Source organism: Podarcis gaigeae (assembly GCF_964106915.1).
Source record: "Podarcis gaigeae genome assembly, chromosome: 6".
NCBI lineage: Eukaryota > Metazoa > Chordata > Lepidosauria > Squamata > Lacertidae > Podarcis > Podarcis gaigeae.
This window is the reverse complement of record NC_139682.1, coordinates 62140066-62164601: the sequence shown is the minus strand read 5'-3', so window position 1 is coordinate 62164601 and position 24536 is coordinate 62140066. Positions and strand designations below refer to the sequence as shown.

General features: G+C 41.4%; 1 protein-coding gene and 1 long non-coding RNA gene across 3 annotated transcripts in view; one reads left to right on the top strand and one right to left on the bottom strand.

The window, feature by feature from the left end:
- Nucleotides 1–24536, bottom strand: part of PDE4B (phosphodiesterase 4B) — a 256742-nt gene that overhangs the window by 51143 nt on the left and 181063 nt on the right. For both annotated transcript variants that reach the window (XM_083742993.1, XM_083742994.1), the window contains 3 exons: nt 5117–5311; nt 1752–1788; nt 1063–1133 (listed from right to left, as the gene is read on the bottom strand). In XM_083742993.1, coding sequence (XP_083599119.1) covers nt 1063–1133; nt 1752–1788; nt 5117–5311 — 303 coding nt within the window. The remainder of the gene's footprint in view (nt 1–1062; nt 1134–1751; nt 1789–5116; nt 5312–24536) is intronic.
- The window catches only part of LOC310846499, a 76456-nt gene that overhangs the window by 10238 nt on the left and 41682 nt on the right, over nt 1–24536 (top strand). The window contains exon 2 of the long non-coding RNA XR_014565350.1: nt 11287–11790. This is a non-coding gene — a long non-coding RNA (uncharacterized lncRNA). The remainder of the gene's footprint in view (nt 1–11286; nt 11791–24536) is intronic.

The window sequence follows — 24536 nt, the reverse complement described above, 5'->3', positions numbered from 1 at the left end:
CCTCTCCAAGGCCAACAAAAATAGACATCCTGTGAAAAAGCCAATTCTCTCAAATAACCATCAGTTTAAACTGGTTTCAAATGAGAATAAATTATAACGAATTCTGTTACAAGTGCCTCCATGACAGTAAAGAGATGATGGAGGTTTTGAAGTTATAGAAGGAATGCTTCATTTGCTTCAGACATAGCCATATGAGAAATAGCTATCTGATGTGACACTGTTTCACATCGTATAATGCAGAAGGGGCATGTAATGTCTGACTTCAATCTTTATTGAATTCAACACTTCTTAGCTTACAGCACAATCCTAACAATGTCTACTCAGAAGTCAGTCTTACTGAATTCAGTCAGGCTTACACCCAAGTGACAGTGGTTATGTTTGCAGCCTTTCCCCTGCAATCTAGAGGGCTAAGAAAGTAGACTAGAAGTTGGAAATTCTTAGTTTAACTTTCACCTCGGCATGAACCCGTTAGGTGGCTTGACACAAGCCACTATTTTTCTCAGCCGTGTCCTCGTCCCAACATTAGTATAATGACACTACTGTCTAATAATGGGCCATACTGATTGGGGCTGATGGGAGCTGGAGTCCAGCAACATCATATCTGCCTTATTACTGTTGTCATACAAACCTCAATAGAATACAATGTTTTAAGCAGTTGTGCCATTGGCCATGCTTAGGAGTGCCCGATTTATACCATACTGCTTTGCACTCACAAATAGTTCAACAGGCTAGGTAAAATTCCTGGACACATTTTAAACTATTAGTGACTAAAATCCAGTTTCATTAAAATCAGTTTGATTTGGTCATGAGTTCAATATGAGACAGGCTGCATGCATTACATTGGGCTTCATGCTTTTTCACTATAGCTCCCTCACTGAACAAAGTGTTAATCAGGTCCCAGCATTGGTAAAAATCAGTCTGAGATTGAAGATATGCCTTATGGTACAATTCTGGGCATATTTTGTCAAACCTAGATTTCAGTGGTCTTTCTCTTAGTAAGCATCCATAGGATGGGAGCTCAGTGAATTTTGTAGCACTTTTTTTTTAAAGGAGACAACTTACTTGTTTGATGCTCCTTGCAGATTTGTCAATAACGTGAAGTTATTTCTCACACTTCTCAAACTAGCCAAGACCTACAAAAAAATAAGGTCACACTAAATATTAAAACAAGTGCAAGCATTCAGAATGTACGTATAAACATTTAGAGAGTTAAATACTCTAAAGCTTCATTGATTTAAGTAGTGGGAGAGAACTAAACACATGATTGACACCTTCCCATTAAAACAATGGGATTTCACAGTACTGAATTTGACTGGATCGTGCCTAACAAGCAAAAAAGCCGCTAAGTATTCAACATCATTATACAATATACACAGCTGATCTCATACATCCTTAATCAGGACAGTTATTTGTAGGAAACAATTAGCACATGAAGCTGATGCAAAAGAAGTGATAACTATAATGCAACTATCACAATCTAGTAATGCCATGATATTTGGAACAGGATGCCTGGGTCAGGGTGGGGCCGGAATAGGAGGCTGTGATCAAGACATTATGGTTGACTATACAGTAAGACCTGTGAAGCCTGACAAATCAGAAGGCCAGATGCAGTGACGAAGGAGGAGGAATCACATGGGCCAGGATCCTTATGAAGCAAAAGTGCAATACTCATAAGTTCACTCTAGGCTCTCAAATGCCTCAGATAGGCCACCATCCACACTAGAATCAGTGTCACAATATTTGGAACATACCTGAGCAAAAGGTGTAACTATCAGGTCATCTCCATGTCTAGCAAGAAATGAAAAGAAAAAGAATCCCATACAGTATTTTAATAAACAACCACATAGTCAAGAAACATGATGCATTCTCATATTGTTTGAAATCTTTGGGCAACATCCCGTGTTACAGTTGCATACTCATGCTGTACATACAGATTAAGATGTGCACTGAAACACACATGTAGCAACTTTGAATCACTATGGAAATTCTGTTTCTTCACTGCTACACACAACCTTCCTAGTGTTGCATCTGATTTGGCCCTCGCTCCCTTGCCTTCTAACCCCCGTCTCTGTGACGCACATCCATCTTGCATCTCTTGGTCACGTATGACGTTTTCCACATCTCTTTCCTACCTCCTTAGTGTACCTCACTAAATGAGGTAAGTGATTATGAAAGGGTGGGCAGGCTGCAGATACCTTTTGGGTTGGTTGCAGACTACGTTTAGGCTGTAAAGTATATTTTGACACTATCTGCACTCATCACAAAGCCAAACCTGTTGAGAACTAGTCAGCCAATCTGTGGGTTCCTGGAGAGAAGATGGTGGTTACTTTGGTCCTCTTCTGATCCTGCTGCTACCCAGGGATAAGCTATGGCTGGACTAAGCTTTACATCTGAGCCCTTTCTTATAGCTTATGTTGCTGCAGAGAAAGCACAAACTGTAGGCAAGTTACTGCTCATGGTTTTTCTGGCTTCAGATGCAATGCTAAGCCAAACCAAACCATGGCTTTATTCACGGAAGGACCAGAGGAAGAGCAAAGAGCAAAGAAACAGTGATATTCTGTATGGGAACCTGAATTTTGTTCTTTTGCATTAAGCTTCGATTTGCATGGTTTGGCTTAGTGGTACATGCAAACAATGCCAGATGTGCATGTATATGTTAAGGGGAATGTAACCTGAATGGTTAATGTGCATAATAACTAGCCATTGTGCATATTCACCAGGCCTCATGAAGAATGTGCACAGAATCCGTCCATGAGGAGGGAACTGTGCACATTTCCCAGCCAAAATACATAATACCCAATGGGCATTGGGGGGAATGGGCATATAGTACATTGCATAATCTCCAACAGGCTTTGGGGTAGGTCCATTTCTTGAATGTATTTTGTATGTTCTTCGGACATATGCACATTATCAAATTAGTATGTGCAGTCTCCAAGAAACAAATCCTCTTCTTTATTTCTTGTTCAGAAGTCTGCAATCTGTACTCCCCAAGCTAGGCTGCTTCTGACCCACTGTGTAATGTTACATGGTCCACAAGATACCCTCACACTGATTGACCAAGAATCAGGAAGGGGGGGCTTGAAAGCTTATTAATTGATTGATTGATTGATTGATTGATTGATTGCATTTTCATCCCACCTTTCCTCTAAAGGAGCCCTTTTTCCTGCAATCCAGCACCCCTTTTAACCACTATCAGCTGTTTCCCAGACAGCTGAGTAGAACCTTCCACCCTCCTTCCAGGGTGTAGGGTGGTGGCATGTAAGATCAGATGTACTTTACACTTTCTCTCCCAGCTTTCTTTTACCTGCTGGGTAACCCTTCTTCAGGTGGTTACATCTTCTTTCCTTTCTGATTCCTATTAGGATTGGCCCTAGCTACTATAAAGAAACCCATTAGCTTAATAGCAGCACTGAAGGAGGGGAGCTTCCATGAGAAATGTGGGAAGGGGAGAGAAGTTGTAAAAGTTCCCTTTCTTGTTGCATAATATTGTACTGTATAATATTGCATAACATTGTATGCATAATAGCTGGAAACTGTACAAAATTCAGCCAAGATTTACAAATTCTCCAGGGCCTGTTGAAGATTGTGTATACTGAACTGAAAATGAGCACAAATCCCTCTTCATGGAAGGAATAAATGTACTTTCTCCATGAGGCCTGATGAATTTGCACAATGGCCAGTTATTATGCACATTAACCTAACCACTCAATTTACATTCCTATTAAGATATATATACAGTAAATCTGCAATTTACGCAGGGATTACGTTTCAGGGATTGCAGCTAAAGCCCAATCACATATAGCCAAAGGACACTGGGGTCCAAAGACATTGGGTTCTTTTTTCCTAGGGTCTGATCCCATTTTTTAAATAATTGCCAAACACATAAAGCTGAATGCACGCAAGATAAATGCACATACATTGTGGGCTTACTGTATCTATACCATTGCTTATATATATCTATATATTTATGCCAACCTCAACTTATTTATAAGCTGGAAAGATACTATGAAAGGATTATCTGCTTATGATAACATATATTCAATAAGAAACTCTTTACCACCTATACTATACCTACTATACCTCTGTTTTATGTATCCATACAAGGCTGCTTCTAATGTTCTCCAATTATAGTGTATATTCATAAGAAGAAAATAATCCGAGCAGGAACTACCACTCAGTTCTTGCAATACACGGCAATAAGAGCCAGGAAATTCAAAGTTAGGGCTGTATACTCCCTCTCAGCTGGAAAAAGAGCAAAGCCATCTGAGTAAAGGTCAACTTTAAATTTTCTGGCTTTCATTGGTTTTAATGCTATTTGCAGGGATTTTCAGTGGATTTTCAGCATGGTAGTTACAATGCATGGTAGAAAGGGCATTAAAATCTTTGGGGTTTTCATTAAATATATATTCTCATTTATAATCAACCATATACACGCTAAACATTGTATTAATTAAAAAAAACTTTATCCTTTTGACTTAGAAATGGCATGTTACAATTGTGCTGATGTGTTTATATTGCTCTGGATATTTTATTTATATATACTGTATACAATTAGAGATTATATTCTTTACTTTTTGTGCATTAGTTGTTTTACTTGCATCTCAAACAAAAAAACATTTTTTCAACAGTCCCTATCATAACTTAGCATTATAAATAAATCACACTAAAGACATAATGCCCTACCATTTGGTTTATGTTTTTAAAGACTTAAAATGAAATTCTATACTCAAAAGTAAACGACACTGAATTCTTTGAGATTTACTCCCAAGTAAGCATGTATAGGATTGCAACTTTAAATGCATAAGGAAAGAGGATGGAAAAGGTAGAGGAGGAGAACCATTTGATAATTCCAGAATAAGGAGGTAAGTTTTTGTTGAAAGCCAACTAAAGCCAAACTTATCTTCACCTATAAACCCTTAAATCTACAACACCAAGTAGTTTTAATAACATTGCTGCAGGACTGTACAACCACATATAGCTAATGTAAGACATGCTCAATAGAAACTAGTAGCCAAGGGCAATCAGAATTTACTGCTTAACCTAGGCCATCAAATTGTTAATATGCATTGGTACGGCACATGGTCCTACTAGAGTATATTGTGATATGTGTACTTACTGTTCACTTGGTAGAGAGGAATTCCTGGACATAGTCTTTGGTGAGAGGTCATAGTCACTGTCTGATCTATAAAGAAATGACTCTCTGCGCTGGCTGTGCCCTGGAAATGTGGTATGGAGCACAAGTCCCGACGAAGAGCCAGCCTGAGGGTCCAGTGGGCTGCGACCTGGTGAGGGGCCATTTTCCACATCAAAGCTGTGAATAAAGCAAGCATGGCTGTTACAGGATAGCATATTCTTCACCTTAGATCATTACTTTATTCAATGTGTTCAAATACAAACTATATCATTCACTCCTCCATGTTGCAACAGGGAAACGGAGATGCAGAAATGCAAAGCCACCAGAACAATATTTTCCATGGGCGGCTGCCATTGTACTTCTCTTTGTCTTTTTACTACCATTTAGTTTTCATTTTGTTAACAGCATCTCTTGTTAAAATCGTCCCACCATGTACTGCACACCATCATCTGCCTTTCCCAAACATTCTCTTCATGCATCATCTCCCCTAAAGCTCTCTGAGAAATCTATACATCCTTTATGTGAGCTTAAAGCCACCTTTGAATAACCTTTGAGAGCACTCACTGTGGACACAGAGAAAAGCAAATGAGATGTCAAAATGCAGAACACACAAGATTTGCAGTAAAACAGCAATTCTGTAAATTTATCTCCCAGATGAGATAAATAACAACAACAACAAAGGCAAAATCAACCAAACAAAGGTGATTTCAGATTTGTCTGTAAGAATTGGTTATTCTTGGCACCAGACGTTCAATGGTAGAGTGGTACCTTGGTTGTCAAAGTTAATCTATTCCGGGAGTCTGTTCAACTCCCGGAACCATTCAAAAACCAAGGCACGGCTTCTGATTGGCTGCAGGAGCTTCGGAAGCCACATCGGACATTCGGCTTCCAAAAAACATTCGCAAACCGGAACACTCACTTCCGGTTTGTGGCATTCAGGAGCTGATTTGTTTAGGAGCCAAGCTGTTTGAGAACCAAGGTACCACTGTATAATGCTTCATTATACAGCGGTTCGTCAGGAACAGTAGGCATAATCACATCATGTGGCTGTAAGCTGTTTGTGGCCAATGTGAAAAAGTATTCTCTTTTGTCTTCTCTGAAGGTCCTGGAAATTAACTGCACTGCAAGATGTACACCTGGACAAAACATGCATTTACTGAAGAATGCTGCTATATACAGAATCCTCAGAGCTCCAACCCTTACTCCAGAGTATAATGGATGGAGCCATTGCTACAAGAGCTCAGATAGCCTATCCATCAATTACAGCAATCTCTTTTTATAGGCCTGACACCAATGTCTTTAATTATTGTTCCCTCGAAGACAAAAGTGTAAGGGCTCCCTCACCCAAATCCCCTTTCTCCTCTAACCTCTCTTTGGAGGGTACCAACCTCTTAACGCTGTTCCCCTAAGCTGCAAGCAGGATAGAATGGATCCCAACAATCCTCTCCTTCTCTCAGCTTTTCCTCTTCCTACTTCTTCATTAAGCCCATGCCTCCCACAAAGCATTTCTGCTTTATCACTGCATGATGGGAGGAGCGCTGCGCTGATCAGCCTGATCTGGTTTATTGCCAGCGGAGGTTCCTGCAAAGACTCACACAGACATAACACTATTCATGTTTCCTCCTCACAGATGTACTGGAAATCTTGAGGGGGGATATTTTAGGAGAAATGCGTACTAAAATGTGTAGAATTTAAATGCTGGCATTTCATGTGTTCTTTAAAAAAGTTCTTTTTACACACAAAACAAAATAGAACTTACCTGTGATACATTTCCAGTGAAACTGAAAGAGGACAAACTCAGGCTGATCTGAGCAGCAGCCCTTGTGTTCATGGTTTACTGTTTAGAATATGAGCCAGCCTACTAGTCTCGAATGTTTCCAGATGTGAGCTGATTAAAAATTGAATATACTGAATCATTTGCAAGGGAATGCTAAAAATGTTCATTCATGCTGGAGAAAATAGTCTCATGAATCCACCATGAGGAGATACACACACACACACACAATGCTGCCATTTGTGATGCCTGATATTATACTTTGAATTTATACTGTGGAACTCTTGCGATGTCTTTTTCATAGGCCGTGAAACTTATTTTGGCTCATTACTCAATAGGGGAGATAAACGGCTTGAACTATAGTAACTTAGTTGACTATATAACTCAGTTGATTCATTAGTGTGAGGAGGGGGAGTTAATATTTTTTGTTTTCAAAACACTGTGTCTAACATTGCTGTTCTGAAGTCCTTATTTTGGAACTGATAAGGACTGCATCCTCCTATTTTCTTCTCAATATCAAGATACTCCTACCCTAATTACTGTTGAACAGATAAAAGTCATGCAGTATGAGATGCAATTAGTGCCTTAAGCTGTTTACATGTTCTGCACTTGAACTGTGTCTTGTGATGGCTAAAAGCAAGCAAGCTGAACACGAGAAAGTTGGAAAACATCTAATTTTCCTTGCTTAGTCATGTAGTTGGTTGTTTGCCATGGGCACCTTTGCAAACCAGAGAAACTGCTGTGGGTACCACGTGTTGCAGAACTCTCCCCTCCCCAGCTGTAACCCCCTGAAACTGCCCTCACACCATGATTAATCTTGAGAAGAGTGTTCTTTCAGCTAAAGAAGGCTTCTTTCATGCCGAACTTCAATGAGGAGATGTCAGCACTAAAGAACACCTCTGTAGGAACAGATGCACTTACAGGTGCCCATATTAGTGGATGGTGATATTGAATGGGGAAAGTATTCTCCTGTACCATACAGTTTCCTGACTAGTACCTTCTTTTTCTGCACCGTTTTTAGGTTATACAGTTCCAGGTACGTTTATGCAGCATGAAACATTCATTTGCACTTTCCATGAAGTGGTGGTGAAGGATTTCTTCTCTCCCCCTTTTAATTATGCATGTTTTGGTGTGTGAGGATTTATGCTCTATTGAGAAAGTGCACCGCAATATCCTTGCGGTTTTTCATGTGAAAGAGAGAACACTTTAATATATATATATATATATATATATATATATATATATATATATATATGCTTTCGTAGATTTTCACGGGTACAGGAATGCAGGTTTTGGTGTCCTCGGGTGTCTTCCCGTGTAAAAGTTGGGGTGTCTAGGCGACGTTTCGACGAGGTCTCACTCGTCATCTTCAGGCTGGTGCTTTCGGCTTCTTGTTACTGGAACAGAGCGGGATCTCAATGTTTGAGTTCCTATAAATACTGTAGAGGGGGTGTGGTGTCTAGCCTCCAATGTTCTGGGCAGAGAGGAAGTTCCCAGGCTAGTGTGCCTTTTCTTCTTTTGTTCCTTAATTACTTGAGAGATACCTTGAGTGATTTCTTGAGTGATATCCTGAGTACCACTTAGGTGGGTCATTAGGTGTGGATTAGTTGCTAAAGTCTTTGTGTCTTGACCTCTTGAACTTTGTGAAGAGTTTTCCTGAGAAGATGGCTGTATTGCACTTAGTTGTGCTTTGGCTTGGCTTCGTGTATAGGGGCGAGCTGTGGTTTTGTGGCTTGTGTCAGCCAGATCTGTGTAGGGATTGCAGGGGGGTGCAGCATCCGGAGGTGCCACCATGGATTGGCTACTGGATGGTGTCAGTAATTCATCTGTGGAGAGGGTCTGGGTTTGGGTCTGGTGTGGTTGATTGGTGTTGGCGTTCTGTGTGCCTCTGGATCTGGTGTCAGTTTTTGTGGAGAGGGCTAATTTCCAGATGTCTGGCAAGCGGGATGTGTCGTCACGCTTGTTCATGTTGTGAGGGTGTTTCTCTATCTCGATGGCTTCCATGATTATTCTCTTGTGGTGATGTTCCGTGTTAAAGAGCAATTTGGAATCTGCAAAATTAATTTCGTGTCCTGTTTCTTTCATGTGTTGGAAAAGAGAGGAAGTTTTTTCTTCTTTTTTGACGGCATTCTTGTGTTCTGCGATACGTGCATTTATTCGTCTGTTTGTTTGTCCAATGTACGTGGCTGGGCAGACTTTGCAGGGTATTTCATAGATCCCTTGGTTTTCCAACTGGATTTTATCCTTGGGGTTTCTGAGGATATTGGCTATTTTTTGGTTGGTGCAAAAGGCTGTTTTGATATTGTGTTTATGGAGGATTTTGCTAATTTTATCTGTAGTGCCCTTGATATAAGGAAGGAGGGCCATGCCATTGTTTTCTTCTGTGTCTTGGTTTTTGGGGGGTGTTTCCTTTTGGATTAGCTTCGTAATCCTGTTTTGCTGGTATCCATTGGCAATTAACACATTTGAGAGATTCTGTAACTCAGTTGTCAAGTGGTCTTTGCCTGGCTGACAAAGACCACTTGACAACTGAGTTACAGAATCTCTCAAATGTGTTAATTGCCAATGGATACCAGCAAAACAGGATTACGAAGCTAATCCAAAAGGAAACACCCCCCAAAAACCAAGACACAGAAGAAAACAATGGCATGGCCCTCCTTCCTTATATCAAGGGCACTACAGATAAAATTAGCAAAATCCTCCATAAACACAATATCAAAACAGCCTTTTGCACCAACCAAAAAATAGCCAATATCCTCAGAAACCCCAAGGATAAAATCCAGTTGGAAAACCAAGGGATCTATGAAATACCCTGCAAAGTCTGCCCAGCCACGTACATTGGACAAACAAACAGACGAATAAATGCACGTATCGCAGAACGCAAGAATGCCGTCAAAAAAGAAGAAAAAACTTCCTCTCTTTTCCAACACATGAAAGAAACAGGACACGAAATTAATTTTGCAGATTCCAAATTGCTCTTTAACACGGAACATCACCACAAGAGAATAATCATGGAAGCCATCGAGATAGAGAAACACCCTCACAACATGAACAAGCGTGACGACACATCCCGCTTGCCAGACATCTGGAAATTAGCCCTCTCCACAAAAACTGACACCAGATCCAGAGGCACACAGAACGCCAACACCAATCAACCACACCAGACCCAAACCCAGACCCTCTCCACAGATGAATTACTGACACCATCCAGTAGCCAATCCATGGTGGCACCTCCGGATGCTGCACCCCCCTGCAATCCCTACACAGATCTGGCTGACACAAGCCACAAAACCACAGCTCGCCCCTATACACGAAGCCAAGCCAAAGCACAACTAAGTGCAATACAGCCATCTTCTCAGGAAAACTCTTCACAAAGTTCAAGAGGTCAAGACACAAAGACTTTAGCAACTAATCCACACCTAATGACCCACCTAAGTGGTACTCAGGATATCACTCAAGAAATCACTCAAGGTATCTCTCAAGTAATTAAGGAACAAAAGAAGAAAAGGCACACTAGCCTGGGAACTTCCTCTCTGCCCAGAACATTGGAGGCTAGACACCACACCCCCTCTACAGTATTTATAGGAACTCAAACATTGAGATCCCGCTCTGTTCCAGTAACAAGAAGCCGAAAGCACCAGCCTGAAGATGACGAGTGAGACCTCGTCGAAACGTCGCCTAGACACCCCAACTTTTACACGGGAAGACACCCGAGGACACCAAAACCTGCATATATATATATATATACACACACACACACATGTATATATAGAGGGAAACCAGTGCAGAGATTACCATATTTAGTACGAACTTTACAATTTCTAAAACAATTGCGGCTCCAATCTGGTGGAACGCTCTGTCAGAAGAGACTAGGGCCCTGCGGGACCTGACATCTTTCCGCAGGGCCTGCAAGACAGAGCTGTTCCACCAGGCCTTTGTCAGGGCGCAGCCTGACTCTCTCCTCTGGCAATCTGTACAGAATTTTGCTTAACGGTTGCCATCAATTTGATTTTAATTATTTTTAGAATGAAATGTTTTTAGAATGTTGGATTATTTGATTGTTGTTAGCCGCCCTGAGCCTGGCTTCGGCTGGGGAGGGCGGGATATAAATAAAATTATTATTATTATTATTATTATTATTATTATTATTATTATTATTATTATTATCATCATCATGTATGTCCACATTATGTGCTTTTCCTGCCCCAGACTGAACTGTTTGCTACCCTTTGCTTTCTCTTTATAACATCAAATCACACTGCAGCTTTGATAGTGCGAAATGTTTACAAAATTGACTAATCCCAAACAATCACTCATGTTTAATTACTACAATTCTAATGTTTTTAGAAATTCAGCTATGTTTCATATCAATCCCCAGAAATTCCACTGCTAACCTGACAGACCAACAACAAGCATCTGGGTCTAATTTGCTCAAAGAGCATGTGGGATGAGATCTGAATCTCCGATGTGAGCCCAGCAGAGAATGTTTTCACAACTGCAAAATCTTTGAACCCAGAAGAACTCCTAACTCATCCACTAAGACTTTCTCTTTATTATCTCTTAAGGGAAAGGGTGGGAGACGAGTTTACTATACTGGGATATTAAACATGCATGGACAAACTCAAAATTGGTCTAAAAATCTCCTGGCAAACTTGCTGAATGCAAGACCCTGCACTTCCAACTTCACTTTCTGAAAGTTTGTGTAATACAGTGGTACCTCGGGTTACATACGCTTCAGGTTACACACTTCGCTAACCCAGAAATATTACCTCGGGTTAAGAACTTTGCTTCAGGATGAGAACAGAAATCGTGCAGCAGCGGCATGGCAGCAGCAGGAGGCCCCATTAGCTAAAGTGGTGCTTCAGGTTAAGAACAGTTTCAGGTTAAGAACAGACCTCCAGAACGAATTAAGTTCTTAACCCGAGGTACCACTGTACTTTTTTTTATTTTGTGAACCGCCCTGATATCTTATGATACAGGTCTAATAAATAAGTCTAATAAATAATATAATAAAATGAAATAATAAAATGAGTTAGTGTAGCCACTATAGTTTCCTAATAAATTCTGCAGAACTTCTAGCTTCAGCTATCTCATTTGCTTTACATTTACTCTAAAGCTGATATTTTTCCCGGCCCATTTATTTTGCCTTTCACAGAAGTGGCTTCCTACACTGCAGGAACATTTTCAGGCCTCCTCCCCATTCAGCAATACATGAGAAACTTTCCTCCCACAAGTTCTCTGGCACATGCAGAGAACCTCAGGGAGGGGGAATCAGTGTTGACTGCCAATTAGCGCTGGTAGTACGCCAAGCAAAACTTTGTGGAGCTCTGTGTGTGTGTCTTTTTAGATAGCTAGAGATATATAAACAGTTTAGCAGGACTGCACTAGCACTCTTGTGACTCAGAACAAAGAACTTGTATATCCATAACTGGATCTTCTCACATAATTTTATTTTCCAAAAAGCAGCTGTGGGAGGCCTGATTTGGATGGGGGCTGCAAAATAGAGCAGTGGGGAACCTAATCTTTTCTCCTCGTTTCAATTCTCTGCTGCAATACATTCCCCCTTCCAAACCGCCATTAACTGCCGACAGAAAACAAAGACAGGCACCCTCTGTGGCACGAATTCTAGCTTCCAAATATTGCAATTTTTAGACTTTCAAAATCAACATACACTAAGCAAAGAAAGCTAGTATACATGCCATTATCATGTATCATGTCAGCAAGATTGTGGCTGTCTCTGGCGAATACATGCGCACACCATAATGATCAGGAACCATTCACCTAATTTGCACCAGATTAATAAAGTGGCATTTAGAAGCCCATGGCATGTAGACAACACCTCTGTCATTTAAGAAATTATTTCCATGGAACTCAGAATTCCAATTCAAATGTCTCCCAAGTTCTCTTAGAATTCATATTCCCAGTCTTCAGAAGGTCAGCAATGTTTAAAATATTTTCATCTTATATATCTCATTTATTGTCCCTATTTGCAATCGCAAATACCATTAATTATCTACAAAAGATCTTATTTTGTAATCGTATCATGGCAGGAAAGTTACTCCATTGCAATTTATGATATTATGAGAGTACAAGGACAATTTGGGAGAACTTCATAATGATATCTCTTTCCTTTGTGGGGAAAAATGAAGGTATCTTAGAAGCTTCAGTTATAACTTATTTCATGTGTATTTGTTTCTAACCTGCTGCTTGATTCACAATTTATTCTCCTTTTCTTACACAGTCCGTGCGAGCCAAAACAGTCACACCCAGAATGTTAGCTTTTCAGGTAGAGTGTTAACTTTTCAGCAGCGTACTCAGTTGACGCTGAGTGATTAAGTTTATAAATTATGCTCACCATCCATTCACAAAACTAAGAAACAAAATCACATACAGAATGTCTCTAGATATTCCATTAAAACGTTATCTGTTTCATTTGAAATAGTCATTTGATTCAGATACCAGATCAATCCATGCATGCAAATACATTCCTCTGTCTCCTCAGCAACGTATAGCACACAACATGAGGGCAATAGCATGGTTCATGTGCATTCGCAGCTTTATTTAGGCCATCTGAAAGGTCAGTGTTACTCAACTGTCATTTCTCCTGTTTCGATACACTTTTAAATGTGTTTCACATGTAGAAACTCATCCGCTTCGTACAGATAAAAGGTAAATGGATGTGACATCACAATGATTTCTCCCTTAACTTCTGGTTAACAGCCACATTCTTATTCACACTTTTTCGTACTTGAATTAAAACTAAATCTCAGTGTAATCAGGAAGAGGATTGAATGGTGCCAGCAATATTTAATATGATCCATAGCTTGATGAAAAGTAAACAATGAGTTGAATCCAAGTAAGCTATATTTCAGTAAGTCACCTCTGAATAGGACGTAACTGGATTCAACACTATCTTCTTTCTTGTTAATTCTGAATACAGTGGTACCTTGGGTTACATACGCTTCAGGTTACAGACTCCGCTAACCCAGAAATAGTACCTCGGGTTAAGAACTTTGCTTCAGGATGAGAACAGAAATTGTGCTCCAGTAGCGCGGCAGCAGCAGGAGGCCCCATTAGCTAAAGTGGTGCTTCAGGTTAAGAACAGTTTCAGGTTAAGAACGGACCTCTGGAACGAATTAAGTACTTAACCCGAGGTACCACTGTATAGAAAGAGGCAAAAATAAAACCTTCTTTAAAAAAAATCAAACTCAAGCGATTACTGTAATATAATAATGATTGTGTCTTTGAAAGTATTATCCTCCTATTTCCTAGACCTGGAGTGGGGAACCTTTCTGCATTAGAGGGCCAAACTCCCTCTTGGGCAGGCTTTCAGGGGCCACATGCCTGTGCTGGAAAGGGCTAGAGGAAAAGTGGGTGGAACAAGGAATGCCCATGTTGTATTTGTACAGTAGGTTAGTTTCTACATGCATCTCTCTCTACTCTCTGTCCAGGCAAGCAAATTATTGGAGTTCAAGGACATATTCCAGCTGGGGAAGCACACTCAAGGAGGCCTGGGAAGAGGGGCTGTGGCTGAGGAGGGAGGGAACCTGTGGATAATTTTAAGGGTCAGATGGAGATGGTTGGTGGGCTGCATTTGGCTCCTTCCCCTGACCATTCTCATGCCTTTCATAGAGAGTATTAAAGTGTTGGGCGGAATCTTGAATGATAGCCTAGTGTGGCCACTCCTTAATGCCTTTTTGCTTACATTTCTGTAAACATATAAATGGCTGTACAGTGGAGCCTCGGTTTCCGAACGCCTCCGTTGTCGTACGTTTTGGTTCTCGAATGCCAAAAACCTGAAAGTAAATGCTTCTGTTTTCAAACATTTTTCAGAGCCTGAACGTGTAATGCAGCTTCCGCTGAGTGCAAAGAAGCTCTTGCAACCAATGGGAAGCTGCACCTCGGTTTTTGAATGTTTTGGAAGCCGAACAGGCTTCCGGAACGGATTTCGTTCAAGAACCAAGGTACCACTGTATTTGTCTTTCTCACTGATAAAGGAAAGCAATGGTTGGTTTCTACAACTGTAGGGTCCTTTAGATCACTACATTTTTAAAGAACACCCCAAAGGTGACACCAGGGGTCAGCAAACGTTTTCAGCAGGGCGCTGGTCCACTGTCCCTCAGACTTTGTGGGGGGCCAGGCTATATTTTTTTTGGGGTGGGGAATGAACGAATTCCCATGCCCCACAAATAACCCAGAGATGCATTTTAAATAAAAGCACACATTCTACTCATGTAAAAACATGCTGATTCCCTGACCCTTGTTATTTTAAGGAGGCAAAATGTAACACTGCAGTAGGCTCTCAAGATGGAGCAGTTTTGGGTAACAACTGACCTCAAAGTTAACCACTCAAAGATGAGATGATCACAAGCTCGATGGATGCTTCTGCAACCTCAGGCCTCTCCCTCTCCGCTTCATGTCCTGAGTCTGCATGGCTTCCAGCATCTGGCTCTTCTCTCTCAATCAAGCCTGTTGCTTCTTCAGCATCCAACCATTCTGTCCCCCTTCATCCTCAGACTTGTCCTCAGGGTCCCACCACCACTTCCCTGACTCTGAGCCTCCTCCTCTAGGGCTTCCCTAGGGCATTTTCTGGCTAGAGCTTCCCACCATTCTTCAACATCCAGCCAGTCCCTGAAATCAACTCACGCCATCATGATTTAAACTCTAAATACTGTAGATGTGTCAATAGTGAATACTATTAATTATCCCCATATTAGGAATCATAGCAAGCAGCTGCTATTCAGTGAGTGCCATCTACTGGAATACTGCATCCCAGCTGTAGTTCTAGTCATTGGCATCATAATTACTCAAAAAACCCACCCCATCTGAAGGCAGAGGTGGGCAACTGGATGAAGTTGGCAATACTATGTAGAACTATCTAGAGAAAACATGTTTAAATAATGGAGAAAGAGATGTACTGATCAGACTAGATTGTGACTCTTGCCTTTTTAAATATTGCTGGCTATCAGCTGCCACAAGGTCTAAGCACCAACTTGTCAGATTTTCTGTTCATGATGCCCACTAGGAAATGCCATTTCCAACACATCACCATTTGGTCTTTGAGCTCTTTATCACATTACCTTTAATTAATTTAGAATTAGAATTAACGTAGATCATTCTATAAATCACACCAGTACAGCATTGTAACTGTTATACCATAGTAACTTGCATTTTAGCCAGATTAGGAGATTTAGTGAAAATCCTATCTTTAACCACCTTATTTAACTTGAAATACAAGAATACATTCTTAAAAGAAAATAAGATAATAATCTTTCTGTAGTCTTTGGAGATCCATATTAATCTTTATCAGACAGAATGGAAAGGTACAACAGAAAGATCTCAGGTACAACAAATTACTACTGTGGAATATTATTTATAAAACACCATTCAAACAGTCCAAAGACCGCTTACAATGATAACCATACATACATACTATTGCATATATAAAAATGTTTTTATTACCTTTTTATTATAATTTTAGAGTGGCTGGGGAATAGAGGTGGTGTCTGACGGGACCTTGCCATTTCCCCAAATAAAACCCTGCCCCATAGTTGCCATTTGACCCATATTGTACTTGATGCTTTGCCATGTTAAGTAAAAACAAAAACAAAAACAAGGTGGGTTTGGGTTTTTTTTTAATGAGGGAAGTGACTTAATCAGCAAAATGGCACAGTGAAAATAGTTATTTCCCTTCCTTCCCCCCTTGCCCTGCACCTTAATTTGCTAATCTTCTGGGAATTGTTGAGGAGGGGATCCAACTGCATAACATGTAATGGGACTATTCAGAAAGCTAGCATATGTATTTGAGGCATGCTAGCAGAATAAGGAGTAGAAAACAATCCAAGAAGAACAAATTGCATTCGTTATTGCTAAAGCAGAAGTTATAAAACCAGCAAAAGCAAGATAAAAAATAAAGGAAAGTTTCCCTCCCCACCTCCTACTGCCTTCTAGATGTTAACCGAAGGCAGGGCAGTAGGTGGCTCTGTAGCATTACTTGTCAGCACCAAGTATTCTAAGTAGGAGGGAGGCATGCAAGCAAAATATTACAGATCTGTGTTACTGTATTAATTCACTGAAATATGCATTTTAGGAGATACCAAAGCACGACACATTGCGCACAATGCAAATACACATTGATTTGCTCCAGTATTAAGTGCAAAAGAACTCCGATGTGCGATTCTGTGAAAAATACTGTGGGTTAAACACACCCACCCACCCATCCCGAAACCACATTTTCTAGACTGTTACATAAGACCTAGACATTATTTTTTTGCCTCAGCTAAAAGTGCAGAGCTTTAACTATAGAGATGCTAAAAGAAAACTTCAAGCGTTATTTTTCTAAAGGAAGACCAATTTGATATTAATTGAAAGTGAGTGGCGAGAGGTGGACTAAGTTTGTCATTAGTGAAGGCTGCTTCTGCCTGCCATAAACCACCCTCCTTGCCCTGAGAGCTGAAAGGAAAACTATAAGGGGCTTTCTGGTCTTTTGAGTATGGGTAGAAAAGTTGGTGTGGGGACGTATTGCTTGTGACTATTACTGTCAGCAGCTTTAGAAATATTTTGAGCACAAACCTGTGGAAAATATGGTATATACCGTACTTTTCCATGTATAAGACAAGGTTTTCCCCCTCTAAATTTATGTTCAAAAATGTGCCTCATCTTATACATGGATAGTGAATGGGGTGGACAGGTGATTGGCTGCAGTTGTGGTCAGCGATGATTGTTGGCTGCTAGAAGGGCTGCTTTGGATTGGCTGCTGCTTCTCTAATTGGGTTGGCGATTGGTTTCTGCAGCAAACACTGCTGTGGATTGGCTGTCGCTGCCGCGATTGGCAGCTGCTGTTCTGGGACGCACGCGATTGCCAGCAGACAGGTTTTCTCAGTCAGGTAAGAGATTTTTTGCTGGGGAAGAGTCTATTTGCAATTGGCTATCGCTGTGGCAAGTGGACGATTGTCAGTGTTGATGCTGCGTGTGAGCGATTTTTGGCAATTTCTCCCCCTAAAACTGTAAGACTCAGGTCAACCCCCACCAAAAGCTAAACAACTCTGAGCCATCTCCCCCGCCCCATTTTCTTAAATTTGAGTCCCCCAAAATGGGGGGGGTCTTATACAAGGGGGCGTCTTATAGACGGAAAAGTATGGTAAATAAAATATGGCTATATTCATAAAACCTTGAGTTACAATACGCCCCACCATGAACGAGCTGTGCAATTCCTAATTACAGCAAAAATCAAGAGCTTGGACATTTTCTTACAACTTACCAGTAGGAAGTAAGTAGCTCTGACTGTTTCCTCTAAGGAAGACTGCTGAGCAGGTATAAATTATGATTGCCAGGCTCTTCACACATACTTTTTGGTCACAAACATTTTGATCCAGCAAGGAGTTCAGATAACTAGGAACTGGGGCCGTTTGACCAAATATCGGTTCAGAAATGCAAATATTGAAATGTAGTTGTCATTATTTTTATTAGGACCCATGGAAGGTATTGGGGGGGGGGGAGTCAGGAGATTCAGAGTAATCTCAGTATTTGGATTTTGAATTGTTGTTTGTTGTGTGTGTGTGTTTGTGTGTGTGTGTGTGTGTGTGTACACACACACACACACACACACACACATAAATAAAAAATACATTATTTAAAAAGAAAGAAAGGAATGCAAATATGTTTCCATCCCCATCCCCTAAGCCTTAGCGGCGTTAGTTCTTCAGTTCAATAAATATCATTGCAGTTGGCCTCTTTTCTAAATCCCAAATCTGAGATAGCCACAAGATTTAAAACCTCAGGTTTCATTTAAAATTAAAGTAAATCACGGCACAAGGCCTCAGGGAAGCAGAAATGGTTGAAAATAGGTCCCAGGCTCTGCAAATTAGTTTCACAGATGAAGGGGGAAATTATCAGAATAATATTCTGGTCAACAGCCTGGTTTTCTCTGGATCTCAAGGGATTATCAAATGGGTGTTAAAACAATATGCTACTGTCCTGCCTCATGGCCTAGTTCTACATTAGTTCAGAAATGTATCATGTGCAGCCACTCTCATTTGCACGCATGCTCCTCCTTCAGTTGCTGGCCGTGGTGCAACTAGTAATGACATGACTCCATGCCTTTCAAATTTCCAAGTTTATTAAGCCAATGCGGAGCCAGAGCAGGCAGCATGTCAACAACAGCAATGGCCCTGCCATTTGGCAGAATGAGGCAGCTGCCTAGGTCCAGTGATGCTGGAGAATGTGGCAGGGAGGGATCTTGAGAAGTCATCCAACCCAACCACAACCATGTAACAATGCTATAAAGCCAACAATGATCAAGATAAACTGATGGTCAAGTTGTATCACCTGATTCAGTAGTATGCCCTGATGCAGACATCCTGTTTGGATGTTGTCTTTATTGGACAAAACAAAGCACATGCAGAGATGTTAGAGAGTGTCCAAGGTGACAAACTCAAGAAAGGAACAAATTCTTGTTGCTGCTGATACATTTTACACAACACTCACCTGAAGTGGATTTAAAACACACACATACATCTATATTTAACTTCCCTCCCTGCAAGCACCTGTTATGGGGGAGAGAGAAACATAATCACAGGGCTAAAAAGGACCCATGTAGTCCTCTAATGAGGTCTCCTGGGCTTCACTATTTCCCACATGAACGGAATGTTCACGCAAAACTATATACAAGGCTCTCTTGTAGCTATATTCTGCAAGGCCAATAGTGCTGGGAAAACTGTCCTTCAGGGAAAGTTGTCCAGCATTGGCAATCTTTTAACTGAATAACATCTGCTAAGGTTTCTAAGGAATCCAGTGCTCCCCAGAAGATAGTGTGAAAGCCACAAGCCCAGATACACAATCCTTAGATTTTCATACTCCACAGTCCATTCAGATATTAGGTAAAAAGGTCAAGGTAAAGGACCCCTAGAGGGTTAAGTTTAGTCAAAGGCAACTGTGGGGTTGCGGTGCTAATCTTGCTTTCAGGCCGAGGGAACCGGTGTTTATCCATAGACAACTTTCTGGGTTATGTGGCCAGCATGACTAAACCTCTTCTGGTGCAATGGAACACCATGATGGAAACCAGAACGCGCGGAAACGCTGTTTACCTTCCCGCCGAAGCGGTACCTATTTATCTACTTGCACTGGCATGCTTCTGAACTGCTAGGTTGGCAAGAGCTGGGACAGAGCAATGGGAGCTAACAGTGTCCTGGGGAATCAAACCACCAACCTTCTGATCAGGAAGCCCAAGAGGCTCCATGGTTTAGACTACAGCGCCACCTGCGTTCCTATATCATCCAGATATTAGCACACCACTAACAGAGGAAGCAAGGTACACCCTGCCAGGTACTAGACAGTTGCAGCCAGTTGCTCACACAGTTGGACTAAGCCACATATTCTAATATACTTTACAAACAACCCCATGGATCACCAACCATTCTCACATGTATTTAAATACCAGCTTCTCATCGAATGTAAAATTGGTCCAAAACTGAGGACTGTGCATCTGCACATCTGCACATTTTTACATGTATGCATAAAGGGATTCACACATGTGCTCCACAGAGCAATTTCCAGTCCTGAAAGACCTTTCTGAAAAGTGCTTTAGCACTTAAGGCTGGATGATGTCCAAAACACCAATCAATCGTGAGACTAAGAGAATTATCTGTCTACCAGCCCCAGGGAAAGTCTGGTAAAGAGCAAGATCAAAAAAGCAAGAGAAATCTAGTGGGCATTGCCTTTATGCAACACCATGAAGGTCACATGCGACATACTCTATTAATCAGCCACATCAACCAAAAAGACTATTTGAGCAAGGTAAACAAAACAAAAATGGCCAATATTAGAGAGTCGCTGACACAGCTGAACCGAACAGAAAGGATGGCCAGCTCAAGTTGGACATGAAATGTGTTTAAATTTCACACATGAAATTTATAGTAAGGCTGCATTCTGCAAATTGAAAAAATATACTATTCCACAATGTTTTATTTTTCAGATACTGTCATCTAAATACAGCTAACTCGGGTATTTCACAGTAATCTGACTGTTCTGGAGCTTTCTCTCTCTATTTGCTTCACTTTATTTACTTCTGTTCTCTGAATATGGTTTATTGAGTGATCAGAATTACACAGATTCATGTGCAAGGAACTGATGTGTGTGTGTTATATGTCATTTGATGTTTACACATTCTCTCCTATTCCTCCAGCAATGCCTAGCCTCGTTCACATTTCATGCAAAGCCATGGTTTGTTTAAGCTGTGTGATATTCAACAAACCATGGCCTGTTTACTGAAGGCTTGGCTTGCTTTCTCCCTGCCTACTCTTCACTGCCTGCCAATATCCTAAGTAATTTTGCAGTGCCCTAACCTGGCATTACCAGACCCCTCTCCACTGGCTGCCTGTATGAAAGAGTTGAGATCTCCATCAAACTGTTTGGCTGATCGCAGCAGCAGCAGCAGCAGCAGCAGCAGCAGCAGCAGCAGCAGCAGAAGCGCCATACCAGCACCCCCTGCCTTCCCCTTTCAAAGGAACACCTGGCATTTCTCAAGTCAAGAAGCTCTTTAACCTTTTCCTTGTACTGCTCTGCTCAGAAATTTGTTTTTCGCTGTTTTGTAACTCCCCATCCACTTTTGGATAAAGTGAATTCCTGGGGGGGGGGGAAGGAGTCTTTGGGGTGGGATGGGGTAACCCAGTACAGGGCAGTTTTGAAATTCATCAACATTCCTGACATACCCTTGCCCCAAAAGAATGCCCTCACCATAGGATATCCCAACCTGGAAAGAAGTCCCCTATCAGTAATCGCCAACATTCTTGAAGCTACCAAACATTTGGGTTAAACCACAGAGCCTAGGACTTGCCGATCAGAAGGTCGGCGGTTCAAATCCCCGCAACGGGGTGAGCTCCCGTTGCTCGGTCCCTGCTCCTGCCAACCTAGCAGTTCAAAAGCACATCAAAGTGCAAGTAGATAAATAGGTACCGCTCTGGCAGGAAGGTAAACGGCGTTTCAGTGCGCTGCTCTGGTTCGCCAGAAGCGGCTTAGTCATGCTGGCCACATGACCCGGAAGCTGTAAGTCGGCTCCCTCGGACAATAAACCCCAGAGTCAGTCACGACTGGACCTAATGGTCAGGGGTCCCTTTACCTTAACCTTTAAACACCACAAACCCACAGGAAATGAGTCCACCTGTATGCCGTACTAATAATCAGTAAGCACTTTTAGAAGTTCAACCAGAAAGCCAAAAATCCTTTCCTCTGTCCACCTTGACTGTTCCCTTTCTGCCAATGAAGATACTTGTTTTCATGACGGATCATACTTTCTTCATCACGAAATTAGGAAAGCAAGCACCAAATCCTGTGACTGAATGCAAAACGGGGTAGTCTGGGAGGGAACGCATGCTTGAACAAGGCGGTGTGAGTAAAGGTCTGTGGTACAAGTCGGTAGTAACTTGAACTTTGGGGAAAGTGTGGGTTAGTGGTCCCAAATGAATTGGGATATGTCAGGCATGGGAAGGTTCAAGTTGCAGCTGCAAGGAAAGAGAGTGTGCTCCAAATTCTATCTTATGAACTTCAATTTGGAGGTTTCTGTGCACTTTTTTCTGTTGCTTCGCATGGTAAGTTAAACTGAGAGGTGGTCATTAGTCTAAAGATAACCAGTGAAGTTTCATGGCTGAATGAAGATTCGAACCTGGGCCTAGTTTCAGTGTTGCCCCCAACCTGCAGAAGATGACCATGGAGACGGAAATGCAAAATTTGTGTGTATGAATCCTAGCCCATAAGTACGCCCAATATGCAAGACCATTCAACATATTTAGGTAAAGGTAAAGGTACCCCTGCCCGTACGGGCCAGTCTTGACAGACTCTAGGGTTGTGCTCTCATCTCACTCTATAGGCCAGGAGCCAGCGCTGTCCGCAGACACTTCCGGGTCACGTGGCCAGCGTGACGAAGCTGCTCCGGCAAACCGGCACCAGAGCAGCACACGGAACGCCGTTTACCTTCCCTCTATAAAGTGGTACCTATTTATCTACTTGCACTTAATTGTGCTTTCGAACTGCTAGGTGGGCAGGAGCAGTTTAATATCCTTCTGATTTCTCTCTCCAGGTACTTACAAGCTCAAAGGTGCTCTTAAGAGAATGAATAGCTGTGTCAATGCTGTTTTGCCCTATCTTTTGAACATATATTTAATTAATGTTTACAATATCTAATATCGATTGTACAATTTTAGAAAAGTTTGAGTTAAGGGAAGAATTAAGGCTCTCCTAAATTCTCTCATGCTCCAAAAAGTGTGAAAATTGTATCTTAAAGCTTCCCCACTTAATTTAGTAAGCCCTAAATATGTTGAGGACATGGGTGGCGCTGTGGGTAAAACCTCAGCGCCTAGGACTTGCCAATTGCATGGTCGGCGGTTCGACGGGAGAGAGAAATCAGAAGGATATTAAACTGTGTAAAATATTTGCAAGTTTAATTCATTTTTTTATAAATTTATGCTGGCAAGCAGATTAGCATTTCACACAGTTCACCCTGTGTCCTTACGTTCACCCGATTATGTGAGCCTGCAGAAAGCCATTGCTCTGAAATCTTACTACGGAGTTCCACATGTTGTGAGGCAACACTATTTTAATATAACTTACTAACTGAAAAGTGGAGTAGAATTGGACATAGGTGAGTTGATTGGGGGGGGGACTACAGTGGTACCTCTGTTTACATATTTAATTCGTTCTGGAGGTCTGTTCTTAACCTGAAACTGTTCTTAACCTGAAGCACCACTTTAGCTAATGGGGCCTCCTGCTGCCACTGCGCTGCCAGAGCACGATTTCTGTTCTCATCCTGAAGCAAAGTTCTTAACCGAAGGTACTATTTCTGGGTTAGTGGAGTCTGTAACCTGAAGCGTATGTAACCTGAAGCGTATGTAACCCGAGGTACCACTGTATACTGCCATGCCCTAGGCTCCTTAGATCATCTTCAGAGATATTCATAGCCGCTTATTTTCTTCCTGTCAGGCCAGTGGGTTTTTCGGTAAAGCCGATCTTGTGCAATAAATTGTGCCAACTTAAGCTTGGACATACTGTCCAGCTTTGAAGGATAAAGTGAATTGTAAGGGGGGAGGGAGAGAAACTCCTCTTCTACACTATCTAAAAGAATCTGTGCCAATCTATTCTCCATGAAGATAAAGAACCCAAGCTGCAATCGTTAGTAGTGGAGCACCCCAGGATTGCTATTTGCCCAGGAGAGATGTCTAAATCTGACCAAAACATTGTCGACAAACTGGATTTACCAATAGCTACTCCCTTTATCAAAGCTCCAGGCTGCTCTGACTAGGCTTTTAACTTGCTCGCAACACAGCTCAAAATAGAACTTAACTTTGGTGGACATGTGAAACACCTCCTCTTCTTGATAGAACATCATCCACAGAGCAATGCACAATATGTAATTAGAAAAACCAAACTTCTGTCACATTTGAGCATTATTTATAACCCAGGTTTTCTGTTACTTACTTGAGAACATTTATATTTATAGCTGTATGTTCCAAGCTATATTAATTCATATTCTTCTTTCTGAATGTGTCTGCAATATTTCCTATGCTTTCAACTATTTTAAAAACATTTATTTTAAGGACAGATTGTTATTTAAGGTATGTACACCATACATTTAAACCC